At 47.9% G+C, this 23,484-nt stretch overlaps 2 protein-coding genes across 3 annotated transcripts in view; both read left to right on the top strand.

Annotated features, from left to right (window-relative positions):
- BUB1B (BUB1 mitotic checkpoint serine/threonine kinase B) overlaps nt 1–2,626 on the top strand; it is a 53,064-nt gene extending 50,438 nt beyond the window's left edge. For both annotated transcript variants that reach the window (XM_055436355.2, XM_055436354.2), the window contains exons 22-23: nt 585–691; nt 2,111–2,626. In XM_055436355.2, coding sequence (XP_055292330.2) covers nt 585–691; nt 2,111–2,342 — 339 coding nt within the window. In that variant the 3' untranslated portion in view covers nt 2,343–2,626. The remainder of the gene's footprint in view (nt 1–584; nt 692–2,110) is intronic.
- A 14,300-nt stretch (nt 2,627–16,926) lies between these two features.
- Nucleotides 16,927–23,484, top strand: part of PAK6 (p21 (RAC1) activated kinase 6) — a 36,991-nt gene continuing 30,433 nt past the window's right edge. Inside the window, exons 1-2 of the mRNA XM_055436359.2 lie at nt 16,927–17,266; nt 18,025–18,104. The gene's annotated coding sequence lies outside the window, so the exon portion shown is untranslated. The remainder of the gene's footprint in view (nt 17,267–18,024; nt 18,105–23,484) is intronic.

Below are 23,484 nucleotides of genomic sequence, written 5' to 3'. Positions count from 1 at the left end.
ACTAATTCAGTAACCTAAGTGTCAGGGCCATTTCTACCACTTATCTGTGTTGTATTTTGTAAATCATTTTCTGTGATCCTCTCTGTAAAATAAAGATAATAGTTTGCTGTATGTACATTAGAATTCTTGTGAGGAATTAATGAAATAATGTATATAAAAAGAACATTAGGACAAATGTAAAGTGTTTTATATGGTGGCATTATATGCAAAAATCCCTTCTGACTCAGCTCTGGATATATGGCATTTGCTGATTGAATATATAGCATAACCCTGAACTAGTCATGTGCAACACATTTAGATCACAGCTGGAGTCCATACATATTTAGTAGGTATAAAATTTGAATTTGACAGTCCAGATATTTTTGTCATCTTTTGTTCTTAAGGGTAATTCCTAGATTTGGCTCTGCTGCTCACTTCTTTGGGGAGTTTCTCCCTTTACCGTAAGGATAAGAACAGTCTACTAAAATAATGTCATAAAATAAACTTAGCTAAGCACTGTAATGCTTGTCAACTTCCTATATAAATAAATTGGCATCATAGTAGCAAAGAATGATTTTAGCTGATAGTGCTTTTTGTGATTTCAGGTAGATCTGTTTGGTATAGCAGATTTAGCACATTTATTATTGTTCAAGGAGCACCTACAGGTCTTCTGGGATGGGTCCCTCTGGAAACTTAGCCAAAATATTTCTGAGTAAGTATTGGTGATTTCAGGGTCTTTGCCTGTCCAAATGATCTTCTCTTTATCTACAATGCTCTCTGCTTTGACAGCTTGGTTTCTTAATCCAAATGCCATGATTTCATTAATTTTAACCAGTTTTCATTAGATCTTCAGTGGAGTACCTTGTGCAGGACAAAAGAATTATTAATAAAAAGGGAATCAAACTATTCAGCTTCAGGACATTATTTTGAACCTAGATATATAAATATGACATATAGGTTGACTAGAGGAGTATGGAAGTCTCTCAGTTTAGAAGTCTTAATAGAAACATTTTGTGAGAATAATCATCTAACCAATTGGTGTTAGTCTTATACCCCTTTTTAATTGCTTTTATGAAAAGGTAATAAGCATTTCTTGAAGAGAGTTAAATTTCTAAATTGCATACTAATTTTAGGCTATTATTTATTTAATGAATGGATAAAACCAAAGCAGAGAATTGAATCTCCTTGGTGAGGAAGTAAATACTCTCTTAATAAGGGTTGCTTGGTCTCAGAACCTTAATATTCCCTCAAGCCTGCTCGTAATACTTACTAAATATCCCATGTTCTATCTTACCTAATCATAGCTGTTAACTTCCCAGAATAAGTATAACAATCTATCACCACTAATAGACCCTTTAGTTAAAAGAAAAATCAGTATTGATACCTTAACACCACTTTACTTCCATTTTCCCCTCCCAACAATTGAATTGTTGTTTTTCTTTACTCAAAATTTGGCCAGTCTTATTTGTCTCTAACATATACTTTCAAAATGGGTTTGAAATATAATTAAGGCATAATATAGGATAGAGTTAGGTATCTCCAGTTGGTTATGGTCCTAAATGAGTCTTACACAAGTGGAAGCAGGTAGGGGCAGGTAGGATTTTCTAACAACCTTGCCTTATACAATAATAGAAACTTATCTGATTAAAAAAAAATTTAATACAGACATCGTAGACTTCAGCAGTAATTACTTCAGTCAAGCTTAAGATTCTGAGAAGGTTTAAAGATAATAAACTACTGGGCAAGGGGAAAGAGGAAGCTGTCGTTTTTCTAATGACCTAGACGTTAGGAAAGTTAGAGGAGAGGAGACAAATTTTGTTGTTCTTCTAGTTGTAGAAGAGAAGTGCTGCATCTCAGTACATGGAGGAAATTTATAGATTCAAATGAAAGATTTTCTTTCCCTTTAGGTGCATTCATTGTATTATAACTTTTCCCACTGTGGTAGTCTTTTTTTTTTTTCGGTAGTTTCACCTTGAGCTTTCAAAGGACACTACTTGAGTGATCTCTAACCCTAGAGTTAGGTATTACCTTAAACCATGTTGGTGCATAAATGTACCACTGAGTTAAGCACAGAAAGAATTCAAACTCCTGTATGCCTAATCTTGATGAAAACGGTTTTATATATTTTTAGGCTAAAAGATGGTGAATTGTGGAATAAATTCTTTTTGCGGATTCTGAATGCCAGTGATGAGTCCACAGTGTCTGTTCTGGGGGAACTTGCAGCAGAAATGAATGGGGTGTTTGACACCACATTCCAAAGTCACCTGAACAAAGCTTTTTGGAAAGTGGGGAAGTTAATCAGTCCTGGGGCTTTCCTCTTCGAGCAAGATAGGCAGTCAAGCCTCTCACAGATTCCTGCCTAAAACCAATGGTTGTACTGTGGAACACTGGATCTGTATATGTTGTGATTTAATTTAGGTACACTGCTAATACTTTTCTACTTTTTGGTAGAAGTATATTTCTAGGTAACTGGCATTTTTCTGCTCAACAATGTACCTACTCTTGGCCTTGACTAAGTTTAACAAAGAACAGTTTTATTCTAAATGGATTCAATATTAATGGGTACCTTGCTGTCATTTAACACATTTGCCTCAACTTTTCCCTGTACTTTTCCCATTTGTAATTTGTTATATGTATTCTTATGATCACTATGTATTTTGTAAATAATAAAATAGTATTTGTTAAATTTGTGCTTCTAACATCATCTACTTTTTGCCAACTAAGATAAATAGCAGATTTATTTTGCAGACAGGAGCTACTTTACCATGGAAATTTGTGTATTCTAGACTTGCAACTGTTATTATAGGATCATAATAATACAGAATAGCCAACCATTCCTGTAGGTGTTCCTGACTTTCCACTAAATGGTCTAGGTTGAAAAGTAGATAAAATGGTTTATACAAGGCCAAATTTTCTTAAGTTTCAAGTGGTAAAGTTGTTTTTATTATATCTTAATGTTTTCATTTTTTTATCCATTACGCCCCTTGGTTGTACTTATATAATCTAGTGGTGCTACTGCTGCTGGGCCTCTTGATAAGGGCTGTGTGAGTTAGGGAAGAAAAGGTTTGAATGGACTTTAGCAACCTTTCAGAAATGGAATGATCATCATTCTGTTACATGCAAAATGACTTGTTAGGGGCAAGGTTAATGAAGGATTAGAAGAAGGTTTTTCATTTGAAAAATTTGAAGAGGCAGAATGTTAGAATAAAAAGATGACTTTGACACATGGAATCATTTGGGAGTACATAGGTCTAGATGAAGTATTAGACCACTAAACAGAAGCTTGAATTACATCAGGTTTGGAGATAGGGAAGAAAATCAGTAGAAAAGGGCAGTGAAAACTATTTCATATCTAAATATCAAAATTATCAATTGTGCCTCTTATGTTGGTGCCTGATTTTTTTTTTAACTCTAGTTGTCACTGTTACTGCTCTAAAATTGCTGGAAAGCAGAAGATTCTAAGTATATCTTAACTAAAAATATTTAAGCATATATACTTGAAGCACTGAAACATGACTTGCATCTGAAGGATAATCAACTTAGAAATTTTTGCTCTTAACCAAAATATGACTTTTGATACATTTTCATGTTTGTTTCTTGTACAACTAAAGATATAAAATTATATACTGTATCTTTTATGTAACTGAACCCATCTATCCCTCTGCTGTTCTCTCATTTCTCAATCCACCGCTTTGACATGTAAAGTCATTACTCTGAGGCTGGATGGTAAATTTAGATTCTTTCTTAACACAGGCTTAGCTTCCATCTAGTGAATTTTTCAGCAGCCTTGACAGTATGACTGACAAACCACTGCTTTATGGATAAAGCTTTATTTCTGAAAGTCTGCTCTGAGGAGAGGGAGGAAAATCTGAGGAAGTTAATTTATTAGGGAACTTGGAACTGTTTTGCCGCCTCTTCCTGCATTCCCCTTCCCTTCTAATCCTTTCTTTGTAGAGGGAAGAAAATAGTACCTGATCGGTTAGGACCTATGATGTCTTCATTTTCTCTTAGCCTGAGCTTAAAACTATAAAGTGGGCGCATTTGCCTCTTCCTTATAGTTTATGTTGTCTGTCTTGGGAGAAGGAAGCCTCTATTTGGCTTCCTTCAAATGGTTATTTCTTGTCTCACTAAGGCAGTGATAGTGTAACGATGGACCTGAGGAAAAGAACACAGTTGAAAAGAGGATTTTCACTTTTGTTTGAAGAGAAACCATGGAAATATAGTGCCTCACCATTCACAGTGTACATCCACTAATCTTCTCCCACTGTTAGAGTCTTCACCCCCTGTGACAGTTGTACAAGAAAGCTTCCACCCAATCACAGTGCTCTGCTGCCAGACCTGAATCTGGAAGTAAAAAGAGCTCCTATAGCATTAGGACTTTAGACTGCTAGTTGGGCTGTTATCTCAAGATAGATAAGAAAGCCTTTCAGAGGGTTAGCAGAAAGCTCTTTGAAATGACTCTTGTATTTAGGTTAAAATCTTTAAGCAAAGAAATGCTTCTTTTCTATTGCTTTGGAAAAAGAGGAATTCTTCCTCCAGCCTCACCAACTCTTACACCAAATTTGCTTCCAATCTGGTTCCTAAAATTAAGACTTCCCTAGTGAGGAAAATGCATTAAAAATATATTTATTATGGCAAACTTCAATTTTAAGGAGGTTCTTGGTTCCACCAAAGACATAAGAAGCTACAAATATTTAATAGGATAAAGGTGGCAGTTCAGTAACTGGTATTGAAGCATGGATTAGAGTTTGAACTTAATTAGAGGATGAACCAGTATCAGCACTAGTTCATACAGCGTGCATGCGAGCTCAGTTGTGTCCTACTCTTTGTGACCCCATGGACTGTAGCCCGCCAGGTTTCTCTGTCCCTGGTATTTCCTAAATAAGAATACCAGAGTGGGTTGCCATTTCCTCCTCCCGGAAATCTTCATGACCCGGGGATGGAACCCAGATGTTCTCGGCAGGTGGATTCTTTGCCACTGAGTCACCTGGAAATCCCTAACTCACACAGCACCTTTGTGCACATTAGAAAAAGGCTCCTCCTAGTGGATTCAGTACCTTCCTATGCACCGTAGCTTGACTGGATTTCAGTCCCCACTTAACCTCTCAACCTGGTACCCTTGTGCAATGAATGAATTGCACTGCTATATGCAGTAGTCTTTCCTGTTTCATAGCTACCTACAAAAAAAAAAATCAAAAATGTTAATGTAAAAAGCTGAAAATATACTAGATGACTTTGTAATTTTTTGTCCGTGATGTAAAACCAAGAATAAACCAAGAAGATTGCTATTTATTACTATAATAGATAAAAAACAAAACCTAACATAGTCACTGTCTCCCCTCGCCAAAAAAAGAAACTCTAAGCTCAAACTAGGAATAATCACTTGCCACATGTTTGCATCATTTTTCACTTGCATTATTGCAAGGTCTTATAACTAGTCTCCGCTTCCCCCACCCACCTCCAGTCAAAGCAGAACCCTCCAGTGGCTTCCAGTCTCACACAGCTCAAAATGGGAAGACTTCTCACAGCCTGAAACACCCTACCAGGTCTAACCTGGCTATTCCCTCACCTCTTGCCTGATTCCTTTTCCTTCCTCACTGCACTGTAGCATGCCCACCTCCTTTCTCTTCCTTAAACATGCCAACTAGTTTCCTTCTTTATGAACTTTTAGCTTTCCATTTCTTCTGCCTGGAATATTCTTTCGCATAACTTCACATGTATTACTCCCCTACTCCCCTTCAGGTGTCTTCTCAGATCGCCACCTTATCAGAGGCCTTCCCTGGCTATTCTGTACAAAATACCATGCCTACCCTTACACACACTGCTGTTCTGTTACTCTCTGTTGTTCTTTATCCTGCTTTATTTTTTCCATAGCATATATAGAAATATTTTTTATCCTTTCCCCCTGTATCCCACTACTAGAATTTAAGCTCCTTAAGGGCAGGGATTTACTTTGTTTTAACCCCAGTGCCTAGAGCACAGTCAAAGCACTATTTTATACCTAAGGTACAAAGAACTCTTAAAAAAATGAAAACCAGTAGAAATAGACAAAGGGCATGAACAATTCACTAAAAACATTTCAATGGCCAACATGTGAGTTGTTCACTCTCATTCCTAATTAAATAAAATGCAAAATAAAAGTGAAATATTCATCATTCATACAGTAAATGGTTGAACATTGTGAGGGTGAGTGGGAATAGCACTCAGATGTTATTAGTGGGAGTGTAGATTGTTAACTACTAGGAGATGATTTGGCAATATTTAAATCTGAGAAATTTTTCCTAAGATTTTATCTTAAAGAAGCATTGGCACAGATGCTCAAAGATAAAGCACTGTTTGTAATAGTTGTCCTTCCTGCCTCAAAGTCTCATGAATCCCACAGGGGTAATCAGTGCAACCAACCCTGGGAGAAGAGGAGCCTGAAACTAATGCAGAGGTAAAATCAGACTATTTCTGTAGATGCCAGTGACACTTGGGCATTGGTGCTGAAGCCCAGGTCTTCCAATTTGGCATGAGCCTGTAGAGATGGCAGAATCTGAGTTACACTTTGAAAGTAGAATTCCACACATTTCAGCTTATGTTTAAAAAAAAAACTGAGGGGGAAAAAGTGGTTGTCTTTGAGGAGAGAGGCAGCAAGAGGAATGAATAAAGGCTTTTACTTTTCAATTGTGCATTTGTGAGCACTTTGAACATTCTGATCACTTCTTTTATGTCTGTGGAATAATCTAGGCTAAGAAATTATGGTCTATGGTTTTGTCATCTTTTCCCTTCTCCACATTAAAAAAACAAAAGCCCTAATAAATGTTGGGTTTCTGCTTTTTAAGCAGGAAATTTAGGAGACTTTATCATCCAAATATAAAAACAAGATTAATTTGGAATTAAAATGAGAGAGTAAAAGCAATTTTACATTACTGAAAATAATATATCTAAACTTCCATCTTTGGTATGTTAAAAATCCATACATGTTCAAATATTTTATAATGTTTCTATTCAAAATACTCTTTCTAAAATTCTCATCTTCCTACTGTTACAACTTCCTATGTCTGAACTGGGGTTTGAATGACAAAATTTGACTTGTTTCAAAACAAAAACATTTTATAGGTTTCGTATAAAAGCTCATTGAGTTTCCACAAACTGACATAGTATGATTAAGAACAAACTAATAAACTCAGGCTAAATGTCTGTAAACATACTTTTTTCCATCAAAGCATACTACTTCCAATAGTCTTGCTCTTTAGAGGTTCCTACAGCAAAGTCTCAGCTCCCTAGCAGTGTTGTCCCCTAATTCACATTGACTTCTCCATGGGAAGTTGCTGCTGCTAAGTCACTTCAGTCGTGTCCGACTCTGTGTGACCCCATAGACGGAAGCCCACCAGGCTCCCCCATCCCTGGGACTCTCCAGGCAAGAACACTGGAGTGGGTTGCCATTTCCTTCTCCAATGTGTGAAAGTGAAAAGTGAAAGTGAAGTCGCTCAGTCGTGTCCGACCCTTAGCGACCCCACGGACTGCAGCCTACCAGGCTCCTCCATCCATGGGATTTTCTAGGCAAGAGTACTGGAGTGGCTTGCCATTAGTAGTGGTTGCCTAATCACACTGCTAGTTCTCAAACCCCTTGTGAGCAAAGGACTGTCTATTAATTTTATATAGTCCTAGAAATTAGGAGTGAATTAAATATGTAGTGAGTTTTTTTTTAAAAAAGTGAATTAAAATGTGAAAAAATGTGGCCACAAGTTCAAAAACTAGTTATATCAGAGTCTTGGTGAGGAGGAAAAATCTCTCCTAGGCTGCAGATGTGTCTGGAATCATCTCACTTTCATTTCTAGCGTATCACTTTGTGTATGTTTCTTTAATCTTGCCGGCCTGGTCCTGTGATACATTTAATTGCTTCATTCCTACAATTAGCTAAGTGAGGATGGCATTTCATAAAAACAAATACCCATTAAAATCTGTGAACAGAAAGATGAATATACATTTGCCTTTGCATTTTTAAAACAGAATTGAAAAAAACCTGGTAACTCTAGAATGAAGTGATAAAAATACGGAAAAGGATGACACATGAAGCTTCAGTGAGACTGGCTCATTCCAGGAAGTGAGACAGCTAAAGGTGAGTGAGTGTGTGGCACAGCAAGGCAAGGAGTCCCAGAGAATTGAAGGAATCAGGCAGGCAGAAATTAACTGGCATTGCTAGGAGAGACCTTCCAGATCACCTACCCTGTCACTGAACAGATAGGGAAGCCACTCACTCAGAACTCACCCAAGCAGGCACATCCAGTACCCTCCCTAGCATGTGGACAAGTGGTGTGGGCCACTGGGGTAGCCCCACAGCTCCTGGCTGCATTATGCCATTAGTTGCTTGGATAGGTGCATGCACATGTGTCTTTTTATAGCAGAGTTACAGCTTATATGTGTGCTCACATTATAAGGGGTCAGCTTCACAGGCGTAAGGCCTACTAGAATCTCCTCAATATTGAGGTGGCCCCCTGCCTATGGTGCCTCTATGGCCAGAATGCCTGGGTTTAAACCCTGGCTGTGTGGCGATGAATGAGTTACTTATCCTCTCTGAGCTAGTGCTGTCCTCTGTAAAGTGAAGATAACCTGAGTGCCTACTTTACGGAGTATTTAGAACTAAATAAAGCTTTTAGTAGAGATACTTGGTTTTTTTTTGTATTGGTTTAGTTCTAATGTGTATTGTATTGGGTTTTGTGTTGGTTTTCTATTGGTTTTTGTATTGGTTTAGTGCTAATGTGGTCTAAAGTCCTCCGGAAACTTCTTGAGTAAATTGGAACCTCAGCTAGATTAGGGCCTTACTATAATTTACTGTACAGAGTACAGCTAAATCTGTAATATAATAAAGGCAGTTGAAAGAAACATGATGTTCTGTATTCTAAAGGAGAAATAGTTATTTCTGTTGGGAGTGACCTTCAGGAAACCAAATAATTGTACTTAAAACAGTCTCAAGATCAGCCAAGTTCTAAGCTATCAGGAAGGTGCATCTAGTCTCATCTTTACCCCACAGGGCTGTTTCAGTCCTGGCTTGCAGATCTCTGCTGCTCCTTGGCCATGTTCAGAGCACAGGAATCTTAAATGTTGCCTCGGGTCCTGTTTGCCCTGATGATACATATCAGGCAGGGTCTTACTGCCCACATTGGTGGGAAGCAGGATGCAGATTCCCTCTCCTCTAGCCATCTGTAGATGTATGTCACTCTTCTGCCCTCTCTTCTCTCCTTCACCAGGGAAAACCCCTTCTGGCTTAGGCACAGGGCCTACGCACCCAATGTAAGGCCAAGGTATTTAGTCTCTTCCTGAGACTCTTGCTGCTAGAGCTTAGGCTTTCAGAACCATTTCTATATTACCTTCTGCTGCATCCTTCCCCTGAGCCAGTGGATGAAAAGTGACCACTTGCTTGATAGGAAAAAGGAAAGATAGAATGCACGAAGTCCTATGAGTTTGATTCATGAATGGAAAACCTGGGCTGCAACCCCAGGTCTGCTCCACACTGGCTGCTTGATCAGGGTGGGTCAATCTGCCATCTATAAACTAGTGCTAAGGGCTGTTGTGAGAATTAACACAATATGGTTGCTAAACTTGAATGTTACATGGTTCCTGGCAAGCAGTGGATTCATCTCTGCCCAGCAGTCAGCCCAGAGCTGGGTACAGGAGGCAGCCAGAGCCAGTGTAACCCATCGTGGAATCTACAGCACAGTGGAGATACCTGACATTCCTATTCGCTCAGGCTGCAACCTTTTGATTCCTGTTGTACTCTTTGTTGGAACATGTTCATTTACCCCCTTCAGGACAGCAAATAATCTCTTGGAATGTGGCAAAAATGATTAGCCGATAAATATAAACTCTACTGGGGATCCACTTTTAATGTCAGGCACCATGAAGGATATAAAGAAATATGAGGCATGCTCTCTCCCTTCAGAGAGTTTATAATTTAGTTAGTGGAACAGGATATTATAGGTTAAAGGCTAAGACAATATAGAGAATACGTCAAAGGACATCTCAAGTTAAGGCTTGACCAAGAGCTAAGGAGTTGAGTAGATGTGTTAGGACACTTTGAAGAAGTGAGGGCCAGCATGGGTTACGGTGTCCTGGGGATCATCAGGGCATGGCAGGGATTGGAGCTTGTATCAGGTAGTTTTCAGCTGCAAAAATCAGAAAATCTGAACTAGCATAAGGGGTAAGAATATCTCTTATCTCACATAACAGCCTGAAGCCCAGCAATTCACAGAAGACCCCGCTTCTCCCTGTTTCTCCACTCTCAGCGTGTTGGCTTTTGTCCTCAGGCTGGTCCCCTTCTGGAACCCAGTTGGCTCCCACAGCAAGCCAAACAGCTTGGAGCAGTGCAAGGAAATTCTTCCCAAAAAGTCTTCGGCAAACTTGTACTCCTGTCTCGATTGTCACATGCCTAGGGTCTAAACCAGTCCCTGGCAAAAAGAAGGGAATTACCAAGATTGGTTCAGACTAATTGAGATTACCCCCAGGGCTGGTGCCAGGGAGGAGCCCTCCCCTGAGCACACAGGAAGGGGAGAGGGTACATGCAAACAAGCTGGGCTTCTTCCAGCAAGTCAGAGGAGGGTATGAGACAGACTGAGAGAGGCGACTGGTAGTGTCTTGCGCATGGGTGGTGTTGGGAAGGGAAAAAGGCAGAATTTGGTAGGAAAACACCACCCTGGACTCTGCAACGTTGCCTGGGTTCAAACCCCTGCCCTGTCACTTAGTGACCTGAGCAAGAACTTCAGGAGGCCTCAGATTCATCACCTCTAAAATGAAAACTAAAATCTAGTTCCCACCTAGATTGTAAATTTCATGAGGACAGGGACTTGTCCACAAAGTTATCCCTAGCGCCTAGCACAGAGCTTAGTACCTAGCAAGTACTCAATAGCTATTTATTGAATGGACTCATTAATTGGATTGTTGGGAGGATTTAATGAGTTAATGTGTGGCAAGGGCTTAGCACTGTGCATAGTCTCTAATGTGTGCTCAAGAAAATGAGTGTTTTGGCCAGTCATTGATGCAGTGGGAACCCTCCATGTATGTGCTTCTGCTGCTGTGCTTTCTCCTGTGCTGCCAGGCTTATCCCTAGCCCTTGCTCATTGAGCAGAAGCTCAGGTGTGTCTGGAAGGCTCTCCTGGGGCAATGGGCCTGGAATGGCAGAGGCCTGTGCATTTGGGACTCTGCAGTTTGCAACTTTGACCAGTTTCTGAGCCAGCCCCCATGTTACCATTAACGCCTCAGGGTTAATCCCCTAAAGCCTCCGGAGACCAGTCTTACTCACCGAAGGGGTGCCCACGTCACCAAGGCTTTTCTTTTTAGCTGTGTTTTGAGTGAAGTTTCCTCTAGCCCCTCCTTTCCCCTGCTCTGACAGAGGGGATCCAGCCCCTCCCATTGAGGCTGCTCCCAGGAAGTCTCATTTCTGGGAAATGCCACTGCTGGACCTGCTGCCAGCCACTAAACTGGCAACTGGGGGCTGACCCCCTCCTGAATTCTAAGTTAAAGTCTGTGTCCTTGTCACATAGCAGTGAAAGTCAGCCAGAGGCAGCACTCAGCCCAGTCAGAGCAGGCTGTGGCCAGATCTTGACTGAGTGGCTCCCTTCAGGCGAAGGGTGCAGTGTCCCCCGGAAACAGTCACGCCAAAGCTTCCTTCCTTGGCACAGGGCATTACAGCAGGAGCTAGGGCTTGCGCGCCGACCCTGGCTTTGCCACCTCCTAGCTGATTCAGGGAAAGTTATTGAAACACTCTGAGCTGCAGACTCCTCGTCTTCATGAATTGGGATAATACCTCCCCCTTGGTGTTTTAAGAATTCAGTGATCTAACAAGCAGGGAGAGCTGAGCCTTCCTATCCTGGAACGTGGTATATACTTGATTAACGTGTTTTCTTCTGTGGCCACCTCCATCTCATGAAACCAGGAATTTTCACAAACGATTCTGGAAAAAGAGTTTAATTCCCTATTCACTTACTTGAAAAATCCTGTTACTCCTGAGAAAAAACCTCTCCTGAAGGTCAAGATCAGGCACCCTCACCAGACTCGCTCTGAATCCTCCCTTGTGTCCCCACTAGCACAGTGCCAGGCGGGGCCAGAAGGGAAGGCCATACACAGTGATGTCCGCCTTCTGCTTCTCCAGGCCATCTGCTAACACTGCAGTCTGCTCTGGGTCTGTCTCCTGACTGGCCACGATTCTGTCACCCTTTCTTCTTGCTTTCCCCACAAGCAGAGGGGCTGGGAGGGGTGGGGCGGTGGTAGAGGCATGTGTGCTCAGTCACTCAGTCATGTCTGACTCTCTGTGACCCCACGGACTGTAGCCACCAGGTTCCTAGCATAAGAGCTGTTACACCAGCTTCTCAGGGAATGATACCTGTTTCCCTCAGTCTGCGCTGTGGCCCCTCAGCCTCCTCCCCGCCTGCCCTGCCCATTGGTGTCCAGGCAGGTTCTGCAGCCCAAACTGGGCTTCTGGAAGGCCTCATCATACCCTCTTTAATTCGAGTCAGAGGGCCGGGGCAGGGCCTTCTGTCAAGGCCAGAAGGTCAGTGGCCAGGCAGCAAGGCCAATGGCCAGCAGCGATAGTAATTCCTGCTGCTGCTAAGTCGCTTCAGTCGTGTCCGACTCTGTGCAACTCCACAGACGGCAGCCCACCAGGCTCCCCCATCCCTGGGATTCTCCAGGCAAGAACACTGGAGTGGGTTGTCATTTCCTTCTCCAGTGCATGAAAGTGAAAAGTGAAAGTGAAGTCATGTCCGACTCTTAGTGACCCCATGGACAGCAGCCCACCAGGCTCCTCCATCCATGGGATTTTCCAGGCAAGAGTACTGGAGTGGGGTACCATTGCCTTCTCTGGATAGTTAATTCCTTTTGGAGTCAAATTGAGTTTTTCCAATTTGCTTTTGTTGAAGAAGCATTCCTAGAGAAAGTCCCTAACAGCAGCCCAGCAGGCACTCCAGGAACATGGTGGAGAGTCCCACCAGTCACACTCGCAGCCCCCCACCAGGCATTCTCCATACACCTTGCTCCACCACCAGGGCGTGCCCGTCACCCTGGGCTCCTCAACCCACCCCACCCCCACAGGAGGGAAATGGGCAGAGCGGGAGGAGAGGCACAGAAGGGACCCAAGCACCCTTATATGACAAGGCCTTTTAGGCTCCTTTCCACCCAGGACCCCCAGGACTTGGCTGGTCATTCTCCCTTTTGCTACCAGCACCTTGGAGGGTGGGTGGGGGCTCTGAAGGCATCTGCTATGGGAACCCCACTTGCCCTGTGGGAAGCCATTTGGGAAAATCTCTTGAAGGTGGGGCCCCTGCCTCTGACCTGGAGGCTGTGGGCTGAGGGCCACCTCTGAGGTAACACCTGCCCTGGAATGGAGGACACAGACGTCCAATGACGACAGCTGCTCGTTAGTCCCAGCCCTTCCTTTCCGGAGCCTGCCCCGGCTTGGGACGGCAGTGGGGGCAGGCAGATCTGTTCCTCTCTTCCTAGCCCTTTGGCAAGAGGTGCTGACGAGTGTAGGCAGGTGGAGACAGGCCCGCACAGCCGTCAGAAAGGCCTACGTGAAGCACCCTCTACACACACAGCACAAAGGAGGCGGGAAGTGTAGGAAAGAAGCTAAAGATCTAGAAAAAGCTGGCAGTAAAAGGGCATTTTTCCCACACGTTAGAACCCTAGACTTTGTTTCTGAAACTTGTTATTCTTAAGGAAAGCCTGGGAAGCATTCGTCTATGAAAATGTGAGGACTTCACTATTACAGGGTCTTTCCAAACCAATCCCCAGATGATTTGTTTAAAGCCATTCGGTGGGATATTTCGGTGTAAGCTTTCAATCCAGTGGAACCTGACCACCAAAATGGTGCCAACCAGACAAGCTGCTTTTGAGGCTTTAAGAATATCACCATTTTCAACAGTAAAGTGGAGAAAAGTGAAAGACTGTATTAATTGTAACGACACCATCTAGGCCAATTCACACGCTTCCACTCCCTGGGAGCCAAGAGTAAAAGGCAGAAAAACCCACGGTGACAGCACCACTGTTGCTTTGGACTAAACAACAGATACCTCACTCTTGGGGCTTCAGAAGAACGGGCCTGCGTGGGCAGCAAAGGGAGCATCACCGGCCTGTGAGGAGGAAGGCTGAGTTCCAGTCCTGGCTCTGCCTCTAATTTCCTGTATGGCTTTGCTGAGTCACTTCATCTCTGGGGGCTGCAGTTTCCTCACCTGCGGAAGGCAGGGCGGGGCTGATGATTTTAGAGTCCCCTGCAACTCCATGACTCACTGTGTTCAAGTATACGGGGCGGGGGCGGGGGGCAGAGCACAGAACCTCCTCACACTTTTGTTCACTCAACCAAGTATGCATGAGCATCTACTGTGTGCCGGGCACCATGCTGGGGTTCCTGCCCCTGAGAGCTCAGCCTGCTGGGATCAGCAGAGGTGATCCGCTGGGGTAACAAAGGGTGCAGAGCACCCAAGCAGTGGCCCAAGAATGCAGGCATCTGCCTGGCTGCCCCCTACAAGAGGCAGCCAAACCTTTGAAGAGTTTCCTCCAATGGCTGACAGATTTCCCCTTGTCTACAACCTGTGAGGAAAGGGGTCTCAGTTGGCAGCAATTCACACCAAATCAAGAATCCCTGTCAAAAAAAAAAGAATCCATGCAACATTATACAGAGGAATAAATGAGTTCTAGTCTGTGCAGGCGTCAGCTTCCTGAAGTCCCTGAAGACAGACTAACAGAATCAACAATGTCTGATTATCCACTCTCAGGAATTTGGAAGGATGACTGAAAGTGGCCAAGACCCATGGTGACCCTTGACTAGTTTCTGACCTCCAGCACCCTTTCCTTTGGGGCTTCCCAGGTGGCTCAGTGGTAAAGAATCCACCTGCCAATGCAGGAGCCACAGGAGATGTGGGTTTGATCCCTGGGTCAGGAAGACTCCCTGGAGGAGGAAATGGCAACCCACTCCAGTATTCTTTCCTGGAGAATCCCAGAGGAGCCTGGTGGGCTACAGTCCATGGGTGTCGCAGAGAGTTGGACACAGCTGAGTAACTGAGCACTCATGCCCACACTGTTTCCTGTAGCACCTGCACCTTCTTTCCCACCCCATGTGAGTAATGGGAACCCTTGACGAGGCTACCCTCTGCTCTACCAGACCAGAGGCGCACCAGGTGGAGCACGTGGTGGGAGCACCTTCCATCCAGGTGGGGGAGGCGTGGAATCTGCAGAGTCAAGTCTGAGGCCTAGAGACCTCTGTACTGCCTGGCTTCTGTTCGGACTTGATTCTCCAGATTTCTTATCAGTGCTGGGAGCTAGTTACCTGATGACTGTCAAAAAAAAATCCCTTTTCTGCTCAAGATGACTGGTAATTAGAAACCCTAATTGAGTTTTTATGACTAAGCAGGCCATGTGGTCCCATACTGCACAGCTCTATCAAAATGTCTATGTGTGCCGCCTGAGACCTTCACATGGGAGGTGACTGGGGTCGTCGTTTTGAAGATTAACCTGCCGCCGTTTGGTGGGTGGATAAGAGTGAGCCCCAAACAGTACAGTCATGAAGCAGAAGGTTGAGAACGTTCATGTTTTCTGAGCTCTCAGGATGAGCAGTTCCTGTGCCAGGAGCTTTGTTCACTTATTTCCCACAACCCTGTAGGCAGGTGAAATCATCCCCATTTTACAGATGAGGAAATCAAGGTCCAGGTGGTTATATAACATGCCGAAAGTCACTCAGCTGATGAACGATAAAGCTGGGATCTGAACTCGGGATGGAAAGCTCAGAACCTGGGCTTTTAACCAAACACCACATTGTTTCTTTATGGAAGAAAATTCATGAAGGAGTTTTCAAAATTAACATGAACAGCCTAGTGCCACCTTGGATATAAAGGGCGGGGGTGGGGAAGCATCGAGGGGAATGGTGGGTTTCCATCTAACCGTCAGCAGCAGTGGGCACTGGGATGGGAACTGGCTGGTGAAGGTGGTGCCCACGTTGGCAGCTGTGACTTGGGCTCTGGAGTGAGCATTTCCACGTTGATGGTCAAAACCATGGATAGTATGGTTTTCCAACAGGACCGTGGGTGAGTTTGGGAGAAAGGAGCAGGGGGCCGAGACTGGGCTTGGGCACTGGGAGAAGATAAGTGAAGGGATGGGTGGGTTCGGGGACCCGGAGGGCATTGTGCAAGGTTGAGCTCTCCCTGGCCCCAGGGGAGCTCAAGCACCCACCTGCAAAGGCCGATACTTCAGAGCAGGGCCTGGGAAACAAAGGGTCCTTACCAAGCCCTGAAGCTGATGCCCATGCTGCCCAGCACCCTCCCGCTTTCTCACTCTTCACAGCAAAACCAACCGAGACCCCAAAAGGGAGGCTCAGCCAGCTGTGGCCCCGCAGCTAGGTCTTGCAGCCCTGGGGGCGGAGAACCGGGGAGGCTTGTTCTGAGAGCACAGGCAGCCCTTTCCCCCGCCTCCCCCTCAGTAAAGGAAGGCAGGAAAAAACGTGTTTTTATAAATAGCTCCAGCCCCAGCTGATTTGTAAATTCAGTGGGTTTTTTTGTGTCAATGACATCACCCTCCTCCCCATGGCAACCCCCGACGATATCAAAATTGCCAAGCAACGTTGGAGCAGCTCGGCGCCCCAAACGAGCAGGTCGCTGCCTGAGGATTTAATGGAGAAATCCCAAAGTGAGCCGGGGTGCTCGGTGGAGGAGGGACAGGCGGCCGGGGAGGAAGCCGGAGCCTGCCTGCTGGGAGCCCTGGGCCAGCTGGGGCTCCGTGGCCACATTCCCTTTCACAGCCTGCTGCTGCCGGCTGCAGGGAGCAGGGCATCCCTCCCAGCCTGAGGTTCTGGGAGCCAGGAGCAGCCATCCAGGTGACTAAGCCGGCCCACGGGCACTGAGTCACCCGCTGGCCTGGAGATTTCTTCCTTCCCTTTTGCATCTGATTATTTTGGGAGCTGGAAACTTGGAGCTGCACCTGGGTCCCGCCCCTTCCAGCTCTCCCCTCCCTACCTGGGGCTCCACGGAAGATGGGACCTGCCACAAGCCTGCCGCCACCCCCTAAGGATATGGAAGATGCTGTGGGGGACCGAGGTGCCCGGGGAGAGACGTCAGTCGGCAAAGTGCAATAGCAGATAAGGTGATGAGGCGGCCTGTCCTCTGGAGGTGTCGGGAGAGAAGGGGAGTCTGGTCCAGCCGACCAGAGTCCTCCTGCCTGGCTTTGAACACACCTCCTGTGAGATATTTCTATAAATGAGTGGCTCCTAGGGTCAGAGTGGCACTTGGAGATCGAGGCTGGATTGACTTAGGTTGGCCTGGGGAAGGTAGGTGGCTCTGCTGGGTGTGGCCCCACGTGTGTGTGTGTGTGTGTGAGAGAGAGAGAGAGAGAAAGAGAGGAGCAAGTGTGTGAGAGCAGACCACAGGGGGACCAGTGAGAGCTGGGGGTGGGGGATCCGGCATCCATTCACCCTGACCTATGCTGGGCCTGCCCAAGACGGGTGCTGTTGAAAAGGATGCCAGGCACCTGGCCTGAGCAGGTGAGACGCAGTTCCAGCTCAGATGGGCCCAGGACCCACTGAGTCCATGGGACAGAGACACATAGGGTGCCAGGGTAGGGAGTGGTCCAAGGTTGGAAACCAACTCCCCAGAGTGCCGGACAGCGCTTGGGCTGGCCCCTCTTCTGGCAGCCCTGGGCACTCAGCTTCCTACAGGAATTCAGTCCCTCTCCAGCGGTGCCAGTCAGCACCCACGTGTGTTTCCCACCAAGCCTGTTTGGGGACATCCCTGGGGAAGATGTTGCCCAGGGCTCCGGTTGCCCATACTCAGGACCCAGAGGGCCAGCCCCTCAGGCCCTCGACACCACGCGGCATGCTCTGGCATGTGCCAGGCCGAGGGGCATGGGCCCCCACCTCCGCCACACAGCTGGCAGCCTCACAGGCACACCGGTGAGTGAGCCGCTGGGAGGGAGGAGGCTGTGCCCACAGAGGCAGGGCGACACCAACCAGGAGCCTTCGGGAGAAGCAGCTGAGTGAGAAAAGCACTGAGGTTTTCTTTTTCTTTTCCTTTTTTTTTTTGCCTGAAGGGAGTGCCGCTTCCTGAGCTAGAGACAAGCGGCGGCCTGCAGTGGGGAGCTCAGGGCCCAGCTGCCCAAGGACAGCTCAGGTAAGGTCCCTGCGGCTCGGGCCCCCCCGGGCAGGGTGGGGGTGCCAAGGTGTTTGGGTTGCCACCATCTGGGACAGGAGTGGCAGCTGTGGGTTTCTGGGCTCAGGAGCCCCACACCCACACCCCACCCCATCTGCCCCCCTTCCCAGATGGATTTGGAAGCAACCCTGTCCAAGCTGGCCTCTGGCTCCCCAGCCAGAGAGAGAAATGCTTGTTTCCGCTACTTCTGCCTTCACCTCCCCTTCCTGCTGGGCGGCGCACTGCCACCAGGAGGCCCCTCCGGGAGGCCCCACCACCTCTGGGACACTCCCCTCATGTGTTCATCCAACAAATATTTATGGAGCATCCACTGGGGCCTGGGATCCAAGTCACACCCTCATGCTGAGCTTGACTTGGCACAGATTCTGACTCTGAAACTCGGCATCAGCCCAGTTCAGGGGACTGCTGGGATGAGAGCAGGCCCCAGACCCCCTGCAGGGTTAATGCCCTAGTCGGCTTCAGGGACACCAGGCCCATTGAGCTCCAGTTTATAAAGCACTAGTCCCCCGCCCCATCCTGCCCCGACCCCGCCCCACAAGAAGCAAGGCTCACATGGTATAGTTTGCTTTTTCCCTGATACCACACACCAAGGTCGGAGGGTCCTGCTTGGGGTCTCTCCTTAAGTAATTTTGGAGGGAACCAGATTTCTGAAGTAGAGGATGAGCTCTGGACTGCATGGTCCCCAGGCCTAGTGGGCCTGGGACTCAGCCTCACAGAAGCTCACCTAGTCAAGAATAAGGCCTTTGGGCTGAGCAAGGGGTCCCCTTTGCAACTCAGGAGTGACAAACCTGGGAGCCCTGGTGACTGGGGTGCCTTGTGAAGTGGCGTTGGCCCCGGGAGCAGGCCTGGGAGCCCCTGACTTGGGTGGAAAGCTCTGTGCACCTTGCAATGGCTACAAGGGAGGAAGCTGGGGGCTGCATGGGCCTTTCAGCCCCCCAAGGACAGACATTCTTGGTGAGCTGAGAAATCTGGAACATGGTAGGCACAGGGAGAGGTGCAGGCAGGTCAGCAGCCTCCAACCAGGGCAAACCCACTCTGCGCATAATCCCCCAAAATGACCAGGAATGCTCCTATCCCAGAGGAGCTCAAGGGACCAGAGTCAGGATGAACACAAATGTCTCCCACTCATTTAACCCCCATACCTGGCTCCAGGGCAAGGAAAAAGGGAGTCTTTACTAGCTGTGGCATTACCAGTTGAGGGGTATTCCCACTGCCTGGGAAAAGGCCACTCCACACCTGGCAGTGCCCTATGTATGCAGAGCTGAGCAACAGCTAGTGTCTGGCTGGGGGCAGAGAGGCAGCAGCTGGGGAGCACCAGACAAACAGCAGGCCAGCAGGGTGGTGGCTGGCTGGGCTGGGTGGGAGGGCCGGACAGGGAGGAGGCAGAGACCCTGAGAGACCGCACTGCTCACCCAGATGACCCCAGAGGCCCTCTGTGCACTCTGTTCTGGGTTCAGAAGGCCAGAAGGACTTGGGGGAAGCTGACCTGTGGCCGGAAGCAGAGTCCTTCCTGCTGGATGCCCCCCGACACCCGAGTGGGAAGGAGACTCAGGCAGTAGGAAGCGTGCTAGCAAACCTCATAATGGGCCCTCTGCAGCCTGTCCCTAAAAGAAGAACTAGCCGACAGGTTGGACTAGATCATGGAAAATGGAAGCTTCGGAAGCCAGAAGAGCCCTGACTTCCTCAAGGCAGGCTGGCCCTCCTGTCTGGGATTAACAGGCCCACTGATCCTGGAAGCTGCCCTTTCCAAACTCAGTCCGAGGGCCCATGGGGGGCTAAGGTGAGAGGTGTGAGGGGTGGGATAAAGGAGAGGACTTGTCTTTTCTGGGCAAGGTGTGGGTTATAGGCGCCACTGGCACCTTGTGCTGGCTCACTGGCTCTCAGGCAGTGAGGAACGATGGCCTGACTGCAGGGAGCCAAACTACGGTGGCAGCATGGGGTGAGGGATGGGAGCTGAAGAGTGTGCAAGACAGAACCCTTGCCCTGGAGAGCTGACAGCCCTTCAACAGACAGCGGAAAGGAAAGCTGAACATGATGGATTTTCATACCCTGGGGGTAGTTAGCACAGGAAGGGAGGTGGTGGGGGACAGGTTCCCTTACAACTCCATGGCACCATACCCACCCCAACAAAGGGGCACTCACACTGGCCAGCATTTTCTATAAAACCTCATCACGACTCACCAGGCAGGGCAGAGACTTTACAGAGGGACAATGATGGCTTTTTGTACACCCATGGGCTCTCTGTGGTGACCTTTCACCCTTGAAGTGCTCGGTCAGCGATGCTGACACCTTTCTGCTTGGCTCTGGTTTTCCCAAGTTCACCAAGACTTGGGGGGCCTCGGGCCTCTGGCTAATGGAGAGGAGGCAGGGCTGTGTTCTCCTGCACACTCAGGCTGCCCAGGACTGGGGACAGGGAGGGGCTCTGCGTGCTCAGAGAAGCCTGACCAGGAAGCTCAGGTCTGCTGGTTCCCAATTCTGGTCTCTGAGTCCCATGCAGCAGGAACCCAGCCCGCTCACCCACCGCAGGGCAAATAGCAAGGAACCAGTCACCTTGCTCAAGGCCCCCACTGCCTGCCCGCCACCCCACCTCTGAGTGCTGCTGCGGTGGCAGGGTTAAAACCTTAAAACCAGGAGGACTAGTTCTCTGGTTCAGTCCTGGCCTGGCGCCTCCAACCTCCATTTTCTTTCAGCTTCGAATGAGGTTCCCTAGGGAGTTGTGCAAGAAGGCACAGAGGGTGCAGGGAGACAGGGACCAGCTGTGCATGCAGAGCACAATCCCAGGTCCGTGGGGAGGAGCGCAGAGGAGGGAAGGGCTGCCCCAGACAGGAGCCGGCCGCCCTGGATGGATCACTGTAGAGTATCAAGCCAAAGGGAAGCCCCAAGGCCGTGTAACGCAGCCCTCATCAAACAGAACGCAGAGAAGGAAAGCGGGGCCCTGAGATCACAGAGCTGACTGGCGGCAGAGTCAGTTTCGGGTCTGGGGGTCCCTCCATTCCCATTAGGAGCATTGGTGAAGGCGCCCCCAAGCAGGGCCAGATGAGAGCTGCCAGATAACACAATGGTTGGGAGAGGCAGTCAGCCTGACACAGCAGGAGGCCGGACCGGTTCCCTTGCTCCTCTGTGCTTCCTGCCCTAACAGGGCTGGGCCCTGCCCTTCCCCAGCCCCTACTTATCACTTGGCCTGGAGCCGCAGCTCAGCCTGTGCTCTTTCACCAGCTCCCCACAAGGAGATAGGCTTGACCCCCTCCTGGGACCAAGCCACTCTCTGATAAACAGATCCAGCTAATTTGTAAATAGATAGACTCAGCTCTACTTGTCCCAGGAAGCATTTTCTATTTTAAACATAAGCCTGTTAATGTCTGGAGCCAAAGGACAGGGTAATGGTGATAGCATCTAGGAAGGAAAGAGATTCTGGAGCTGACTCTGTGACCAGGAGGCACACAGGAGATCCTCTGCCTCAGATGGTCTTTTCCCTGGTTATATGCCATGACCCCAGGCAGGAATTTAAATGTCCACCATCAAAGGTCAGATTCCAGGAGCAGGCGTCCTGTCATCTGTCGTTTGTCTCCCTGACACCAGGCCCAAGCTGGCTTTTATATTCCATGATAATGGGTTTTTCTGGGAGGTGGTATGTCAGGGATCAGGAAAGGTGGAGGTCTCAGACCCTGAGGAGGAATGGAGCCAGACCCAGGGACATGAATGCAAGGCCAGGAGTTAACAAGCAAGCAGGCCTCCTGTAGAGGAGAGGCTGGTCAGACAGGAGGTGGAGCTGCCTCTCAGCAAGAACCGCTGGGAGGAGAGGCGGGTAGGGCAGTGCACACCAGGACCCTTCATGTCCCACAGGCCCACCCAGGATGGTTGAGGTGTGGTCCGCAGACTAAAGAATGAAACACCCTGAGAACATGTGACGGTAGCTGTGTGCCCACACCCCATCCCAGCACCCTCTAAGCATAGCCCAGCCCAGCCAAGTGGCAAGTCAAGTCTTCTCACACTGACCCAAGGTGGACGGAGAAGGTGGAGTGCCACAGCTTTATAGCAAGATGGTTAATGCTCGCAAGAGGCCACATGGGCCAGAGTCTGTGAACTTCGTGCATTTAGCACTAAGGTGTCCCCCAGAAGGTTGCAGATGTGGCTTAGGCAGCCAGCATCATGCTTCCTCACTCTTTCCTTCCCTGGATTCTGGTCGGAGTTCAAACCTACTCGGGGCACAAGCCTTCTGCTGCTCCAACTCACTTGTCCTTCCTAAAAGTGAGGCCCTGGGCTCCAGGACATGGGTGCCCATCAGAACTCTGCCCAGACCTTAGACTGGGGGCAGCTGCTGGAGGTTCCTGGGAGAGAGGAAATGACAATGAAGGGTTTCCATTCAGGAAGCTTCCAGCTGTTAGTTCTGCCAGCAAAAATGCCAGCTAGAGAGCTAAACTGCCAACAACAGACATTTGGGTGGAACTCTGGAGCCCATTAAGAGCAGGGGCTGCCAAGTGATCATAGTGAGAAGATATTAAAGGAATTCATCATGTCTCTAAAATGAGTGTCCTTAGCACAGAGGTGGCTCTTTCTGGTGCCACCCTCCCCAATGTAGCTCATGCCCCCATGTACCCAGGAAGGGTGCTGCAGTCTGTCCTGCCCCTGCTCCAGCCCCTTGAGGTGGGTGGACAGTGGCACCTGCATCTGGGTGGTTCGTCCAGGTCACCAGGTCCCTTTGGGATTCTCAGGCAAGCTCAGCCTCAGTGTCAATTTTCATTTAGAGAAGACGGGCCTATGTATTCTAGTTGGCAAAGGAAGCGCAGTACAGATGCATGCTTGAGAAAAAGGCAAGGTGTGGTCATTTCCTTCAGCTGAGGTTCAGAGTGACAGTGACCAGGCAGGGGAGTCCAGTGGACTTTCCCCAAACCTAACTGGGCCCAGATGGTGCTGCCAGAGGGGGCTGGGGTTCTCTCTCTGGGATTTGGAGCGATTTAGTATCAAGGTCTCCTGGAAGAACCCTGGGATTCTGCCCTGGTGGTGCACTAAACTGGGCTCCATTGCTCCCAGTGGCAGCTTGTGCATACATGATGTGTGGGAGGGGTGTTTTCTCCTTGGACCCTTCAGCAGCTGTGAGGGCCAAGAGCCAAGAACTCTCACCCTGTTTGGGGGTGCTGGTCCTTTGGGACCCCTGTACCCCAATGCTCTAGACCTCATCATTCCACCATCTTCCCAAGGAAGAAGGGCACATGTATGCATGCTCAGTTGCTCAGCTATGTCAGACTCCTTGCTCCCCTGTGGACTGTAAGCTTCCAGATTTCTCTGTCCATGGCATTTTCCAGGCAAGAATACTGGAGTGGGTGGCCATTTCCTACTTCAG

The sequence above is a fragment of the Moschus berezovskii genome, chromosome 9 (assembly GCF_049115385.1).
Source record: "Moschus berezovskii isolate FMDL1 chromosome 9, NW_MosBer_1.0, whole genome shotgun sequence".
NCBI classification, from domain to species: Eukaryota; Metazoa; Chordata; class Mammalia; order Artiodactyla; family Moschidae; genus Moschus; species Moschus berezovskii.
Note: the sequence above shows the minus strand (reverse complement) of the source record. Positions and strands in the feature narration are given on the sequence as shown.